This window comes from Arvicola amphibius, chromosome 9 (assembly GCF_903992535.2).
Source record: "Arvicola amphibius chromosome 9, mArvAmp1.2, whole genome shotgun sequence".
Taxonomy (NCBI): Eukaryota; Metazoa; Chordata; class Mammalia; order Rodentia; family Cricetidae; genus Arvicola; species Arvicola amphibius.
The window spans coordinates 98,316,189-98,333,986 of NC_052055.2; the positions used below are offsets into that span (position 1 = coordinate 98,316,189).

The following is a 17,798-nucleotide window of genomic DNA, read 5'->3' on the forward strand; positions in this document are numbered from 1 at the left end:
CTTGGGCTCTTGTCCAGAAGACTATCAGAGATTTAATTTGTTTTTCTTTTTTAAGATAGACTCATGTGCTGGGTGTTGGATTTGTCTGTTTTTATCAATTTGATATGAGGCAGAATCACTGGGGAAGAGGAACCTCAATTACTAAAGTGCCCCCATCCGATCGGTCTATAGGTTGATGATTGATGTGAGAAGGATCAGCCTTTGGTGGGCGATGCTTCAATGCCCACTGTCATACCCCTCTTGGGCCCTAAGTTTCTAACTAACGTAGCCTAGAATTTAACCATCATGAATTGTTCTGCAGCTAGCTCTGCCTTCCCCATTCCTCCCAGCTGTGCTTTCAGGCTGGGTGCTTCCATCACCGTCATTTAAAAGTCGTTTTAACCAGAAATGTGTTATAGCAATAAGAATCTACCTTACCAAAGGTCTAATTATCTCTTCTGGAGAAGTAACACTTCTCGTCCCACATATCTTCTCCAAATACTTCCCATATGTCGGTCTGTCACCCAGAACGGTACAGTATCTCTTCTTTGCCAAAAGCAAAGCAAGCCAAAAACAACAACAAAATCCCAAAAGTGTAGCTGGTTAGCTGCTCTCCCACAGAAGGGTCGGAGCTTGAGTGCTGTGGCTATAGCCCAGCAGCAGTGGCGTGCAGTGGCCGCAAGCATCCACTGTACCAAGTGTCACAGTGGGACTCTAAATTATCTCTTGAGTATCATGTACTTCACACATCCATAGGACCTGGCTGCCAATGGCATACGGTTATTCTGTTGGGTGCTTTAAATTTTAAAGTTGAAACTACAAACTCAAAACCCTTGACTCGAATTGGACTTCCCCATATCCCCCAAGTGTGTGTGTGTGTGTGTGTGTGTGTGTGTGTGTTATGTGTGTGTGTGCATGTGTACACATATGTGTAGAGGTCAGAGGTCAACCTCAGGTGTTGTCCCTCAGGGGCTGTCCACCTTGTTTTTGTCATGGGGACTTTGGGCGCACTGACTAGCCAACACTGGCCGGCATCTTCCAGATTCTGTATCGTGTTTTAGCACAGGATGACACATTCTCTGACAGTTCTTGTCGCCAGCACTGAACAGCCAGATCGTCTACGTTCCTGGGCCAGCAGTGAAGGCAAACATTTAGAAAGAGCCAGGGAGAACAGGCAGTCACTCCATCTCCAGCCTGTCCTTCTTTCAGGATTCAACAGCTTCTGGGACTTGTGGTAATGGATTATTATCCTTGGTAGAAATGGTTATCGTATCCGAGGTGGGGCAGACAGACCACAAATAAAGGGCAACAACATCTTTCCAACAAAATGCAAGTCCCCACGAAGAGCTCACCATGGCTCTGCCACATGGGGGAGCACTACACGTCTGTGGCTGAGAATTGGAGCCTGGGTACACACTTGATCCCAGTGACCAACCACTGCTCTTCCTGTGAGCTGCCTGGCAGTAAGAGTGGCCACAGAATGGTCCCAGGACTGTCCTGCTGTCACTCCCACTGTGTGAGGAAGCCTGCTTGCCACATGCAAAGCATGAATAAGTCAACAAGTGAGAGAGACTAAAGGTGTCAGTTAATGCCCGCCTGGTTAGTCCAGTGTGAACACTGTTCAAGACCAGTGTGAACACTGAAGAGGACCAGTGTGAACACTGAAGAGGATCAGTGTAAACACTGCAGAGGACCAGTGTGAACACTACAGAGGATCAGTGTGAACACTATTACAGAAGCCCCTCCTTAAACCCCTTTCCAACCTCCCCTGCCGTTCCAACATGGAGGTTTCGCAGCTCAGACACCCCTATGAGGGTGACAGGAATCAGGCACTTTCTGACTGAGCCATCTCCCCAGCTCCAACGTCAATTACTTTCACATGCCTCATTGATGCTTCCGCTGGCACAATGGAGTTAAACATCTTCAACCAGAGACAGGCAGGGGTGCATACTTACAGTTCCAGCAGCTAGGAAGCCCGAGGTAGGAGGATTAATTGAGCTTTCTCTCAACCCCTCCCCCATCATAATGCTTATATTTTCCAGATTGGTCTTAAATGTTTGGTCTCAGTCGAATCTGATTCTTTTGTTTCTGCTTTTACACAGACACTCATCATGTAAGTGGCTGGCCTCGAACTCAGAGATCTGCCTCTCTCTATCGATGGAGGGCAGAGATTAAATGTGTGCCCCATCATACCTGCCACCGAATATGATTCTTTAAGAAAAATACTTTAAAATAGCTTTATGTTGGTCTCAGTAACCAGTAGGGTGAACTGAATTTCTTTTAAACCTCACTTTCAAATTTAATATATTTGATAGCTCTACTTAAAAGTTCTCTGATTAACAAACTTCAAATTCTTAAGTAGTACCAAAAATAAATTAAAATTATGGGTATTATGAATAATGAAATATTCTAAGTGCTAAAATAGCTAACACATTAAGAAATTTCAACTTAAAATCACGCTTTCTCAATGTGTACTTTAAAACTCAGAATCCCAAGGTTAATTTACATTTTTAAAATCTCATACACACTTTAGCGGTGACTTAATATTACGGTGGTCTCAGGGGTGTGTCACCAGTTGACAACATGATATTGTGATCTACAAACACATTGCTGGCATCCGTGGCTGTTCTGGGACACACAGAGCCTGTGGGCCACAGAGTGGATACACCTGGTGATTCTAAAGTTTCTCAATGTGTCTGCTTCCCCTTGATTCTAACCCTCCCTATAGTTAAAAGATTCCAAAGAAGATGTCTTGAGACTTTAAATTATTTAGTTATCTTACATTGAATCTGGCATTATGGCCCAGGCTGGCCTGGAATGCACTGTTCCTCCTGCCTCAGCTTCCCGACTGACCAGGTTCAGGACCTTGCTAACAGTCAATTGTAAACAATTTGAGTTCTCTTGTCTATACACAGTTTCTCCACTAGAGGACGCCTGATGGCCTTGCTTGGACCACTGTCTGCACAGGCTCTGTCTACCTTCCCCATGCACCCAGTTACGTTTTCCTGAATCCTATCTGCTCACAGATGTCTCTGTCGTCGGTCAGCTTGCCATCCCCCTTGAATCCAAGTGACCTGCTTACTGGTGCTTCCGCCTACCTAGTCTTCAGGAAGGGCCTATACTTCCTAATGACACTCCAGGGATGGAAGCTCTCTGCCGGCTTTGTGTAGCTATTCAGCAGCCATGTATGACACATACTAAAAGCTCCCTGGCTCTTAAAGTAAGTGAAGACCTGCATTTTTAAAAAATTTTAAAAAAAAAGATTTATTTATTTATTATGTACACAGTGTTTTGCCTGAAGACCAGAAGAGGACACCAGATCCTTATTATAGATGCTTGTGAATCACCATGTGGTTACTGGGAATGGAAGAACAGCCAGTGTCTGAGCCATCTCTCCAGCCCAAGACCTGTATTTTTATTGGCTGAACCAGGCAACTTGAATCTGGACAGCCTTTAATAGGTCATGCAAAGGCTATTTCTCATGGTGGCTCCTGAACTTACCCCATGCCTGTACCACCTTTTTTTTTAAAAAAATGGGGTGACACCAGAATCCTAGGCCAGGTTCTCTGAGCTGTTCTAATGCCCATTTTAACGTCATGTATCTGCTAAGATTTGCTTCTTCAATCCCGTATTTGTGCATGTGTATTTGTGTGTATTTTTGCAGTTATGGTAATCAAACCCACGTGCTAGGCAAGCACTCTATTATTGAGCTACACCTGCCCTCCATATATTTTCATTAACTTACCCTGACAGGTCTCTAACTCACAGAGATCTGTCTGCCTCTCCCTCTGGCACTCTGGCATGCTGAGATTAAAGATGAGTACCTCAATACCTGGGCTGTTTCCTCACTTTTTAAAAGTAAAGATTTCTTTTTCATTCACAAAACCAAAAAAGGGGGGAGTGTGAAAAAAGAGACACTTTATCATTATGCCTAGTTCTTAACCCAGTTGAGGTTCTGTCCTTTTATGATGTCTGTCTATTCAGGACATAACTCCATGAGTCAGGCAGACGATGGGGCTCTGGGACTCCAGCTAAGCAATCTGTAGTACTTGGCCAGTCCTGACACCCCAGGTAACAAGTCATAGTTGCTGAAATCACTGAGTACAAACTCAGCAAGCAGGGCCGAATGAGAAAACACATGTAGTGGGAAAGAGAGGGAGAGGAGGAACTGTTTTCCCAGGGAATGCCCGGCATTCTTTTTACCGGTCAGTTCTCTCTAGCTATTGACAACCAGCTGCAGATCAAGAATTCCCAAAGAAAACAATTGTCTCCATAGAGAATTTATATCAACTTCTGTCATTATTTTCCACACAGCACAATATAACGGTGTTCATATAGCACTTGCAAATGATTTTAAATACACGGGAAGATGCTCTATGTAAGCACTGGGCATTTTCATAGGGAACTTAAGGATCTGTGTCTGTTGGTGCCTGGACCCAATGCCTGGAGATACCAAGGGGTGACTGAACATAAGTTCTACTTAGAGATCCCACACCCCTGCATTTTTTTTCAATTTTTGAGACAGGGTTTCTTTGTATAGCTCTAGCTGTCCTGTAACTAGTTCTGTAGACGAGGCTGGCCTCAAACTCAGAGATCTACCGGCCCTGACTCCTGAGTGCTGGGATTAAAGGTGTGTGCTACCAACCCCACCTCTTAGGTCACTAAACACATTTTGTAGTTCAGGGGACAGCCCTGAAGTATCACTACCAGTGTCTATGACCAAGTGAGAGTCCCACATCACTAGACTGGCTCAGGCCCTCCTGCGCCATGTGCGCGTGGGAGAGGCATGTGTTCTGACCTGGCATGATGGTCTTCTTGCATTCCTGGCACTTGGAGGAGTACTCGTGAGAGTAGCAGTCGGTGCACAGCAGCTGCTCCTCCTTGGCGGCGAAGGGCTTGTCCACCAGCGAGCTTCCGCATCTGGAGCAATGGAAGCAGCCTTCGTGCCAGTGCCGGTCCTTGTAGGACAAGTCCTGGAGAGCCAGACACACAGTCAGAGGTGGGACAGAAAAGGTGCAGCTGCTGTCTAACTCATCATAGCACAGGGGTACAGCGAAGCCCTCAGGACAAATGAGGGCACAGGTGGGCTGGAGCCTGGGAGCCTTGGTATGCTACAGTGCTAGAATGTGTGCACATGTGCGTGTGTGTGTGTGTGTGTGTGTGTGTGTGCGCGTGTGTGTGTGCGCACGTGTGCACATGTGTGTGAAAGATGCAGGGGGATGAAGGAGGATGGCTTTTGCAAACTGTCCTTCCTGTACAAAGTATCTTCAGAAGATGGGCCACTGTGGTCACAGGCACAGCAGGGAGACCCTGGGTATTGGGGCATTCAGACACAGGCTCCAGGGCAGGTTCTGGGGCCAGCAGGAAGTGGATCAGGAAGGAGAAAGAGGATCAGTGTGGACAGCTGTGGGACAGGAGAGACAGGAGACAAGGTGCCTGTCAGATCTCGTGTCACTGAGGGCAACAGGCCCAGGGTGAGAAAGTTCATGTCCGGATGAGTCAGGCTCTGTTCCTGTGAGCATGGAGTTCAGTTCATCCTGAAGGCTGTAGGGGGCAGCAGTGAGGCTGTAGTGTGGGAATGAGAAGGGCACAGGGAGAGGAAGACAAGGGTCAGCACTGGGGGCGGGGGCACTGAGCTGCCTCTGAGCGGGAGAGAGGTGAGGGTTTGCACTGTGTTACCTTTGTTGCAGATGGCAACAATACACATAGGGGGAAAGCCTTGAGAAGAGAGAAGCAGAGGCCTTAGTAAATGATAGCGGGGACCAAAGAGTCCAGGGGAGAAAATCCTGTTGACTCTGTGCTGCCTTTGACCTTGCTTGAAGGATGAGAAAAGCCCTGTCTACATGGGCCCTAGAGTTTTGAAAGCGGCAAAACGGAGCAAAGCCACAGCCGTCATGCCCAGATTCACGTTAGAAAGTCTCTGTTCCACCACCATCCATACATCTATCAGGCAGAAACAGAAGATGAAGCTACCATGTTTCCTGGGTGAACTTCCAGCTGAAAATCTCCTGGGCACTTCTGCTCAAGCAGAGGGCATCAAGAGCAAACATCCCAAGCGTTGTGAGCTGCACCCAGGTCACACTTAAGAGTGACACCCAGGGGAAGGAGGGGGTGTGAACACAGATCTAGTGGACTTGATTAGAAAGCCCTAAGTGTCCCCAACCCAAACTCAGAACAGAAACAAAGTACAGCAGTTCTCTTGCTGACACCCTGACCCTTCTCTCTCCCAGATCCCAAGTGTCAGTGGGTTGGTCCTCTGAGGAAGGGGACCAGGGACACAGCTTACCAACAAACACACTGGTCTCTCACAAGCCTGTGAATAATGAGAGTAGGAGAGCAGAGGCCCAGCCTCTCTTTTGCAGGTTTAATGCTTAAATATTTTAGATTTTTTTTTTTTGGCAGGGGGAGATCACATGTCCTTAGTTTTTAAGTGAAATAAAGTATAAACTGCTTTAATTTGAACTCACAGGTCTCTGTGTTAACTCATTACAAACTGCTAAGTTAACACAATGTATATGTTACCATTATATGTATATAAATATATATATATATATGATCACATGCTATAGTATATCATTTGGAATTGGATATAACCTGTTTTCTCTCTATGCATATACCCTATCTTCAAAATAAAACACATCAGGGGTCCAAATCGCAGAGAAAATAAAACAGACATAAAAAATAAACCACAGAAATTTGCACTATTGCTGATAATTGGGACTGTGTGCTAAGGTCACAATCCTACACAGACCTAGAAGGTAATTAGTGCTGAAGCTCAGAGACACTCCTCGGCTTGCTCACAGTTACACAGCTGGCATGTACCCAAATCAGCCTCTGGGCTCAAATCCTGATTCAAAGCTGTGGCATGGGTCAGTGGAAGGTCGCTTTTGCAGACGTTAGCTGGCCTTCCTCTGGGATAAGTCACCCTACTGGGATAAGGAGGGCTCTTGGTGGGAAGGTTGCACTTCTTCCCATGGTAGGCCGCCATTGGTCAGAAGCGAGGCAGCAAAGTCAGAGCCACCTTTGTAAGCTGAGCTGTGGTTACCTGGTGGGCGACTCTGCTCAGGGAGCGGGCACCGCGCACACACACGCTGTCACTTTTTATTGGCGAGAAGAAAAACAAGAGTTTTGTTCGTTGCTTTTCACAGGGGCAAAGCACCATGCCCAGGGTAACTTAGGGAAGAAGGTATTTCATTGGGCTTAAAGTTTTACTGGATTAGAATCCAGGATGGTGGAGCAAAATCCTGGTGGCAAGGAGAGCCGAGATCTCACGTCTCAAAACCGCAAGTAGGAGGCAGGTGTGCAGTGCGTAGAGACGACAAAGGCCTTTGAAACCTTAAACTGGCCCTCAGTGACACAGCTCTTCCACCCAGGCCACACCTCCTAATCCTTCCCAAGCAGCCATCCACTGGGAACCAAGTGTTCAAATGCCTGAGACTTACAGGGGGGCATGTCACTCAAAGCACCTCAAGGATTCAGGAAAGTTGTATTTGGGGGCAACCTTCAGAAATGACAGAAACAGAGGGAGAAACCTAAAAAACTAGAGTATGAAAGTGAAGCTGCCACATGTCACCAGTCCCTACCCTGGTTAATGAGTCCCTAGAAGGACAGAGTCCTTTGCGTTGATGTAATGAGACATTTGCAGAAAAGCTGACTGAACGCTCTAAGGTTCCGCAGAAACTCTTTGTCCTTTCCACAGGGAACACTTCTGCCATGAAAACGCAACGGGTAAAGACTGCCTTGCTGATAGTCATGTGACACAAAAATAAATATGAGCACTGTCGCATCCTTTAGACAGAAGGATCAACGTAGGACTTCGGACATGCCCAAGGCCAAAGCTCCTACTGACTTGACAGCTCCTGACAGGACACTCTGACTTCTCACCCGTGGACCAGAAGGAAAGGGCCTGTTCTTGGCCTCCACCTATGCTGCCCTGCCTTTCAGACTGCCAAAGAGTAGAGCCGAAAAGCAAAACAAAAACAAACAAACAAACAAACAAACAACAAAAAAACCCACCCCATCCCACTCAGGGAGCCCAGCCAGGCATGCAGAGAACACAGGATGCCCAGCAAGAGTCAGGCAGAGCACTCACTCCCAGCTGCCTTCCCACGACCAGGGATCTTGGGATGCATTTCCCGAGGCTTTCCTAATTCACTTGCCTGTCTTGCACATGCACTCAAGTGCATATGCATGAACGCACACACTCGCCATGAATAGTATGGTGCCTATTAATCGCTCTTAACCCTTTCTGACAGACATGTTTTCTCTGAAGGTAAATATCAACCTCTGATTATATTCCTAAATTCAGCAGTGGACCAGAGAGAAAAAAACGTCACTAAACAGGGTTGCATCACCATTGTTGGCAGGTCCTGGATGGGTGGGTAGGAGGCTCGGAATGGGCCCGTCCCCTATTCCAGGTGGAGAGGGTGATGACCTCCCAGACTCAGAGTACGTGTGATGCGCAGGCAGTAGGAGAGCCTGGTGTCACGTGCTTTACGTGGTGAGTGCTATTATGGGCTGGGTACTCCTGAGATCCCAGAAACAGGAGACTCAACAATTATGGAGCCCTAGAGCCAGACCCACGATCCTCCATATACCAGTGACTTATTTGAGGGCAACCACTGAGCCTCTCAACCTCAGACTTCTCACCAGAAAACTGGAAGGGCGGCGCCTGCTATTGGCTGTGGCAGGAGGATACCTTAATACACCTAAAGCACGTGCAGCGGTTTCTGCAGCATCAGGACTGCTCAGTGAATGCTAGCTCATCAGCAGTCATGGAAGCGGTGGTCTGAACATCATTCACTGGTACTAAATTTCCACAGGAAGGTGGCAATGAAAATCAGACGTTCTTTCTCTCTTGTGCCTTCTTGGTTTGTTTCTTTGTTTTTGAGCTTACTGTGGAGACCAAGACTCAAACTAAGTATTCTCTTTTCTTAGCCTCCCAAGTGCGAGGGTTCTGGGCATGAGACACCACACCCCATTAAAAAATTTTAACATCTTAAGAGCTCCCGCAGGAAGAATTCCAGCACTCTAATTCCGTATAGTGCTTTTAAAATTTCCTCGGCCCTTATAGTCTAAAAATATGTTTCTAAATTCATCCTGCCTATTCCAAGCCATACAATAACCATATGAGACAAAGCTTTATGTTTATGCATGAGCAGATTCGAGACAAGGATGCAAAAAACTAGATGCTTCCCCCAGCATCCTAGATTTCTACCTTCACTGATTCAACAAACCAAACTCTGCTCCCGTTTTTGTTTGTTTGATTGATTGATTGATTTTTAGGTGGCACATCGGCATTAGCCCTTTCCAAACTGATCCCAACCTGCTCACCAAGCCTTGGCTTGCTCCAGCCCCACCCGTTTACGCCTCCATCTATGTCTCTCCTCTCTGGAAAACGCTGCTCAGCTGCAGGCTCAGTCCACATCTCACCTACCCCGAGAAAGCTGTGGCCAACACAGAACCTCATGCGTGTCGTTCAGACTCACACATGCAAAGCCATACAGTACATCACTTATCAGGCCACTGGGCTCTTCCTGGGCTTCTCAGGCTGTGCTCTGAGATCACTTGATAACGCTGTCACATCTTCTTCCTGATCTCTCTGCTTACGGTACTAACCAGGAAGTGGGCAATGAGCTTACGGTGCGAAGATGGTGACTGAGACTGTGCATTGCACTTGCTTCAGAGCGGAGCGGTTTCCAGGCCTGCCTGGTTTCAGTGTCTTGAGTCTTAGTGGGAGACAAGGTCTTACTTAGTCCCAGGATTCCCTGGGGCTCAGAGGCAGTTCAAAAACGCGACTCAAAAAACCTGAGATGATAGGTCAGAGCTGACCAACGCTTGACACTACACGCCACATATTCATCAGGAAGACGGGGTGCCAAGTGATCGTTCCATTCTTTAGGTTCACGGCTCCAAACAGAACCTTGGTTTTCATGATTAGTATTAGGACAGTATTGGCTAGTTCAGTTTTTTTCTATATTGTTCTGCACAAATGACTCAGATATCTACAGATTCTGAATCCTGAGGTTGAATTAACCACAGATGGAAAAGATTCAAAACTAAAACAACATCTGGATTGAACACGTACAATTTGAGGGTGGGGGTGGGCTAATAGTCCCTAAATAATACAACAATTCTTTACATAGTATCTATACTGCAGTGGATATCACAAACAGCCTGTGGACAGTTTACAGGATGCTGGAGGCTGTGTGTAGTTACACGGAAATGCTATACTGTTCCGTAGAAGAGACTTGATCTCCATGTCTTATTACCAACCACCCGGTCTCTTCCAGATACTGAGGACCACACTGCATCATGAGCATCGACAATGACAATGACACTTAAATGTTGAGGGGAGGGGCAGCTTGAACTTGGTGAGCATGCATGAAGCCCTATGCTCATCTCAACACTGGAAAGAGGGAGGGAGGGAGGGAAGGAGAGAGGGAGGGAGGGAGGGAGGGAGGGAAAGAGACTAAGTTTTCTAGAGAAATTGGAAAAAGGGGAAAGACCTTTACTATTTCCCAGGAAAACAAAGAGAAAACCACTAAGGCTAATCTTGAGCCCACAGGAAGGTCATGAACTGCAGGAAAATGTTGCTATACACGGAAGAACAGCACAAACACTTCTTTTCAGACTATAGTTTTCCCTTTGAGGCCATTCCCAATTGTGAACATGCTTGTTGCTTGCCTCCAAATATGCCCGTGTTGGGACTTCAGCTGAACTCTAGAGTTCTGCTGGGCCTTTACGTAGCTGGAGGTAGCTCTAAACAGCAGGGCCCTACTGCACCCGGCTGCCTTTCCACAGTTCCTCTGCATACTCTTCCACCTAACCTGGGAAATGTTTGGCTGCCGTTTCCCCAAACTAACTGCTTCTCAAGCTGATTTCAGAGAGTAAGGGGATTTGCTCACCAACTATGCCCAGCCTGCTGAAAAGAAGCTCTGCTTTGAGACTATTAGGTGATCCTGTTTCTACTACATTCTTTCAGATCCTTAAAAATGAAGTCTGCGGGAATGGAGGGCAGGAGAAAGGATGACTGTCACACAGCATCCCAGAGAAGGAGAATTTCCTCACATTGTTAACTTCCCTGACAGTTCTGTGAGGTAAGCAACCTTGTTTGACAGATACGGAAAAGGAGGCTCATAGGAGCCAGAGCTGGTTCCTGTCACAGAGCTTGCTGAATGAAGATGGAACCAGGCATCAACCCAGGCAGGGCGGCTCCCGGGTCCCATCTTGAGCTGAAGGATGCACGCCACTGAAGGATGCTGCCGGGCCTTCTTGAGCTGCGAGGTCTTTTCTGACAGAACCCAGCTTCATTCCTCACTCTGAAGGTCCCGATTTATTGAATTTCCTTTAAAATTTGTCCAAATAAATCCAATATTCACCCTTTATTACACTCTTACTTTCCATGTTCTCAGACACCTAAGCCAACCACAATACAAAATTATTAATGGGAAAATCCAGAAATAGATGAGTCTTCAGTTTTAAGTTGCAACACATTCTGAGAAGCATGACAACGTCTCAAGACATTTCACTTTGTCCCAGACAGGGCACGAATTTTCTTTTGTCACATTGTATATGCGGCTCCCAGCAGTGACTTCTTGTCATGCTGACTGTAGGGTGTCCTGGTGCTTGGAGAAATCATAACGTCAGGGGTCCAGGAATCTTGGAATGTACTTTGGCAGACAAGTGGCATTACTGTACCCACGATGTCTGTGCTCATTACAAAGTCTATGGACAGAGTATGCATGGCGTGGCTTGCACATTGAGACTTGAGGAATCGGGCCAAGAGATGGTTCATCCGACATAAAAGCTTGTGTATAGGCCTGATCCCTGGGCCCCATCAGTCAGATGAAAACAGACTCCCTGAAGAGTTGCCATCTAACTTCTACACAAACACACAATGACCCCCATATACCTACGGTCACACACATAAACACAAAGTCATAATAACAACAACAGTAATAATAATAATAATAAATAAATAAAATGAGCTTAAACATCCAAATTTGGAGAGTACTGACTTGATACACTATTTAAAACTATTGTTATTATTATTTTGTAGAGAGGGTAGCCTTGGCTGGCCTAGAACTTGCTATGTCAGTTGGAATGGCTTTGATCTCACAGAAATCCACCTGCCTTTGCCTCTGGAGGACTGGGATTAAAGGCACGAACCACCACACCCAACAAAAAACCTCATATTTTTGAAAGGAAAAAAAAAACTCGAAAATCATTCCAAAGAGTAAGCATCAAGTTTGCAAGAGGCCATAAAAGGAAGAACGGCGCAGCACTCTTAGCAGAGAAGGGTCCAGACGGGATGTAGGCAAGGCCTGCATCGTGCCGGCAGAAGACTGGCCCCTTCCTAACAGCCCCCTACTCCACCGGTGCTCAAAAACTTTCTCAGATGCAAGACAGGCATCTAGGTCTTCCCTGCGCGTGGGAGGACCAGAGTCTACCTCAGAGCTCACCCATGCAGTCCCCCAAAACAAGGACCTCCTAGATTTTCTGTTTAAAAACTTTTCAGCATTAAGTAGGAAACTGCATCCTGATAGGGAGAATTGGTAGCGATCCTATTAGTGCTTAGATGTTTCCCTCTGAATTGAGGAGGAAAGCCAGTGATTGGCCAGTGAATGTGCTTGGAGCTCCTGAATCAACCCTCCAGGCAACATCTGCTATCGTTATTAGTTGAGCAGAGATAACACCTGAGCTTTGGCCTTGGTGTCCGCAGATGAGGAAGTTTGATACAACAGTCTATTCCTCCTACTCCTTATTTAACCTGTAAATATCCCAACCCTGCCCTGGGGAGTGGACCTGAGACTTAAGCCTCCACAGGCTTGTGGGATAAACACTACTGGAAGCTCACAATTTCAGGGATTGGCACGCTGTGGTGGACGGGGACAGGGGACACAGTGAGTGTGCCACAGTGGCACCAGAAAGCTGGAGAAGAACTGTAGCCCAAACCCGGCACCATTTCTGCAGCATTCTCATTGCCATCGAACAGGAGAAGGATAAGGACCTTTTTTATAGGGAGACGACTGGCAGAGGTCACGCAAAGATCTCTTACTCACAGGACCGACCACTGAGAGTCCATATCTGACCTGAAGTTCATGGCCAAGGCTGTGGGCAGGTGGGCAGGGAGCATAGCTTGTCGGTTAGGGACCTTTCGCGGCTGTCGTCTGTCGCTACTACTTCCTAACCCCTCAGTAAGACCTTCAGTTCTTCTAAGCCTCAGCGGTTTCTACACATGATGGGGCGAAAAAGTCCATCAGTGGGAGGGCTCTAGAGGGGTTTAGATAACACAACGGAGTCATTTCCAAGTGCCAGAGCCAAGTAACTACCCAACGGGTGCTAAGTTTTAAGATTAGTTTTGGCTGCTAGCATCCTCTACTGGCATTTTTTCATTACTATTACTGCTCTCATCACAGCGCCTCCTCAAGGTACACTGGAGTATGACAGCCTGCCCAGTGTCAGGACTTTGCAAAAAGACATAGAATATTCGGTCTGTTCAGTCGGAGCCCTCTGTTACAGTCATTAATTTTTTTTAGATGCATAGTGCTCTATGAGAAGTCTGTTTTTCTTCACTTTCTGTGGTTCAGAACTCAGGTTGCTTAAAAAAAAAACCTACAACAACAACAACAACAAAAAACAATCCTATAATCAACACATGCTTTCCTTTGCTATTGTCTATGGGTAACCAAGAAAAACTAAGCAAGATGGAATATTGCAGGACAATAAAATTACATTTGTATTGTGGCTTCTCAACTATTTCACTGGCTGTCAGAATCAATGGTCCCGCCTCGATTATTACAGAATTTCCAGAGTGGCTAACTGGAGACAGGAAGGGAGCTAGGAGGCTGCCTAGACAATCAAATAAACAGATGCATACTAGCGACAGGGACAGGTTCTCAAAACGCATCTATCTCGGTGCCTCAAAATCAGCTCCGTTCCCACAGGCATGAGTTTATCTTAAGATTTTACACATAAGCCTGTCTTCCAGACAGCTCAACGCAGTCTGAGACGCCTGGACTAGAAGAAGAAGACTGAAGACCGAGCGGCCATTAGCTCCTGCTACAATGTTTTAGTTCACTTCCTGAAGTGACAGAAACCTTTTTTTTTTTTTTTTTTTTTTTTGATCACTGCTTCCTCCACAAAATCAACTACACAACTACGTCCGACGATCAAGAAAAACCACAGCAACCAGAGGAAAACCCTCCAGTGCAGAAGTCTCCCTCCAGCCCCACGTCTCTTTGTTCCCCAATGAGGAAAATCACAGGGCAGGACCCACACCCACTGATCTCAAGTTGCTGGTTGTGGGTTGAAAAGTTCAACGTGCTAGCTTCTGACCCCTTCAGCAGTCTTGTTGACTTTGGCCCCTTGGAGGGACTCTTGTTTATTTGTGCATAAAATGTCTTTGGAAAGAAGACCGCCTTTTGGGGTCTTTCCATTAAATCATCCTGGAGAAATGATAAGTGACCTCTGTCCTGTTTTCACTTCAGCCATTGGTCAGGGATGACTAGCCCCAGATATGTGCATTGTTTCCTTTAAGCTAACATTCATCATCAGAACACTATGTAGACCTCTCACCAGCTTAACGCTTTCCTGCCCAGAGAAGGTTTTTTTTTTTTTTTTTTATAAATAAAATCCTTCTTTTTGTCTCTGCCTAGGAGTTTGTCTTCCACACTGACATTTTTACTGGTGCGGCCATCATGAAAACAGATAGAGAGGGCAAGGCTTCTGGGAGGAGTGTGTTACAGGAAGAGTGGAAGAGGAATTGGAGCGAGGGCAGAAGCATGGGGCTTGCAATATCGCAGCTGCCACTCAGTGCGAGGACTTTGCGTGAGGACGCTTATCACAGCGACCCTATTCGGCAGACACCTCATTTTCCGTTTTACAGATGTGGACAAGAGCACAGAGGGGTCAAGTAACTGGATGAAGTTCAACAGAAAGGCATGAGACTGCCTGGCAGCTGAGCTCTAATGCTTGGCCTATTGAATAGGTGGCGAGATTGGTAGCGTTTGGATCTTAGGTTTCCTCCCAAGTCCAATGTGTTAAAGGTTTAGCTCCCCACCGGGAGCTCATGGGAGGCAGTGGAACCTTTTGAAGATAGATAGGGCCTTAGATGACTGAGGGTGTGCTTTAAAAGGGGGTTGTGAGACCCTGGCTCCTGCCTCCTTTTTGCTTTGTTTCTCAGCTTACAGAGTAAGCAGCTTTGTTTTTCCGTGTGCATCTACCATGATGGGCTGCCTTGGCACAGGCCTCAATAAAAGTGGTGTGTCCATCCAATCGTGGAGGGAGCCCTCTTAAAGCTGGAAGCCTAAATAACTCTTTAGGAGCAAGTGATCTATGCTACCATGATAGAAAGCTGACTCGGGGCGTAAGAACGCTTATCACCTGGAACATGACACACACCAGCAAAAACTGGAGAAAGGAAGAAATACCATTTGGGATGGGGTCAGGTTAGCTGTTTGCTCTTGGTCATCAATCCTCTGAGCGTTTTTAACACTGGCATGACCGCAACTGCTAAGTTGTCTCTAACACTCTGAAGCTGAAGCTACCTGGCTGCAGCTTGGTTTTGAGTGACCCAGGTCCACACCCTTCATCACTGGCCCAGACAGAAATCCTTCCTCAATACGCAGATACCCAGCAACAGAAATTATTGGCATACCCATTTGGCTATTTTCTAGGAGACAGATGAAAAAAAGAATGAGTAAGGGCCATGCACTGGGCATGCTGGAATGTTCCTACTGCCGACAGAGCCTGAGTCAGTTAGTCGGCAGTTACGTATTGGTTTTTATGGTCACGGAGGAGGGTAGTAAAAATCCCAACGGAAGAGAAAGTACCGATAGCAGAAATTAGACTGCCCGATGCCATGCATTTCCTTTGAGTCCACAAGCTGGAAATTCCCTAGGGACTCCAAAGTTGCCCCTTTTGGTAATCAGTTCTGTGGCTGTGGGGGTGGCAGTCACTTGAATTGCTTTTCAAGTGTGTTCTAGGAGCACTCTTGCCAGTAAAGATAACAAGAATCGTACGTGAACCCCCCACTATAGTTGGGGTCCGAGACTTCCCCCAAAAGACCCACGTGTTAAAGTCTTGGTGTCCAGCTTGGTGCTGCTACGAGGTGGTGGCACCTTCAGAACGTGGAGCCTGTGGGGAGGGGCTCACTAGAGATGTGCCCTTGACGGGAATATTGGGACCTTAACCCTTTCCTGCTTCTCTATCGCAAGGAAAGAGGCTTTCTCTGTCATAGGCTCCTGCCATGGTGTGCTGGCCAAAGGTGACTATGCCAACCTCACAAGAATTGGAAGGTCTCAAATTATGAGCCAAATTAAACTGCTCCTTAGAAGTTGTTCTCTTGGGTAGGCTGTCACGTTGATGGAGAGCGAAGACAGACCCTCCCTTGTGTAGCCCACATTCGGCAATGTGTGACCTTTCATCACTAATCAATTAGCAGGAACGAAGAGGCTCCTATCACCCGTGCTGTGCCATCTGTGGGAAGCTGCTGATTCCTTTGTTGTACAAATGAAATACAAACCCCATTCTTCTTCCCAAAGGGAAAAGAGCCCATCAGATCCCAAGGACTTCGCTGCTTTTCTGGGCCCACTTGTCCAGGGGGATGACTAGATAATGCATATATACATCCACTCATCAAATATTTACTAAGCAGCACCTGTTCCCTGTTAGTCACCAAGAGGCAAGCAGCAGTGGCAGGAGGAGGCTTTACCATTGCCCGGAAGGGTGGGGTTAGATAAGGGCCCTAGTAACCAGTAGAGGGAGCGTGGACTTAGAACACCAACCAGACAACCTGGCACGGCACTCCTCTGACGGGCAGAAATTAGACCATGGAGTGAGCAGCTCTGCCCGGCCTCACGAGAATTCAAAGCCATCGAAGGCGGCTGTCTTAGACACGGGCGATAACGACAAGGATGCCAAGAAGTAGCTTGTTCTTGGGACGGTAGCGCGGGGGTGGGTTAAGAGGTGGGGGGGGGGGCGTTGCCAAGAGCCAGTAGGCAGCTACCTTGCAGTCACAGCCAATGGGCGTGCCACACTCTTCACACGTGTTGGCGTAGAGCTCTTCGAAGCAGGCCACGCAGTGCGGGTTCTCCTCCTTCAAGATGTACTTCTTGCCGTACAGGGACTCGTTGCAGTGGTGGCAGTCAAAGCGGTCAGTCATGTTGACACCCAGCTCTACAGCAACCTGCGACCAAAGGAGAAAAACCCAGACTTTAGCTTCAGGAACACTCCACGCTCCCTGTCTACGAGGGCACGGCGACAGACAGACTTTCAACACTCATCCTTTTCAGTGAAGCCCTTTTTAGTTGGGGGAGTTTGGGGCTTGAAGGCGCCCCATGCATTCCTGACTGGCTCAGAATGTCGGATTTCAGAAAAGGTAGCAGGGCCTCCACTTCACCCTTGCTACGTGTAAGCTTCCAGCGCGTTGACCCTGCCTCACCTCTCTGCCCTCAGAATAGAAAGGCAGGAGCAGAAACAATATGTCTATCTCTATAAAAAGATTTTCCGTGCGCTCTGCTTTATGATTCATAAATTTGAGTAGGAAGAAAGCATGGCAGCACAAGGCAAGGGTATCTGACAGGAAAATCTGTAGTCAGAGGCCAGGAGAGTATTGACCTTGACCTGAGCCAGCTTTGGGAAATACAATGGTGATGAGAAACTACCAACTTCCTTTAGGGAGTCATTCTCCCTCCTTCAGCTGTCCAGGTACTGCGAAAGCAGGATACAGAGGAAGGCTTGACTCCAAGAACAGGGATTAGCGCACAGTCGGGAATGCAATGACTACATTCAGTGACTTTCCAGGAGACACCTCA

At 47.0% G+C, this 17,798-nt stretch overlaps 1 protein-coding gene across 4 annotated transcripts in view; it reads right to left on the bottom strand.

Annotated features, from left to right (window-relative positions):
• The window catches only part of Fhl2 (four and a half LIM domains 2), a 70,946-nt gene that overhangs the window by 11,378 nt on the left and 41,770 nt on the right, over nucleotides 1-17,798 (bottom strand). For all 4 annotated transcript variants that reach the window (XM_038344274.1, XM_038344277.1, XM_038344275.1 and 1 more), the window contains exons 2-3: nucleotides 16,991-17,170; nucleotides 4,778-4,952 (exon numbers count right to left, since the gene is read on the bottom strand). In XM_038344274.1, the coding sequence (XP_038200202.1) occupies nucleotides 4,778-4,952; nucleotides 16,991-17,170 (355 nt within the window). The remainder of the gene's footprint in view (nucleotides 1-4,777; nucleotides 4,953-16,990; nucleotides 17,171-17,798) is intronic.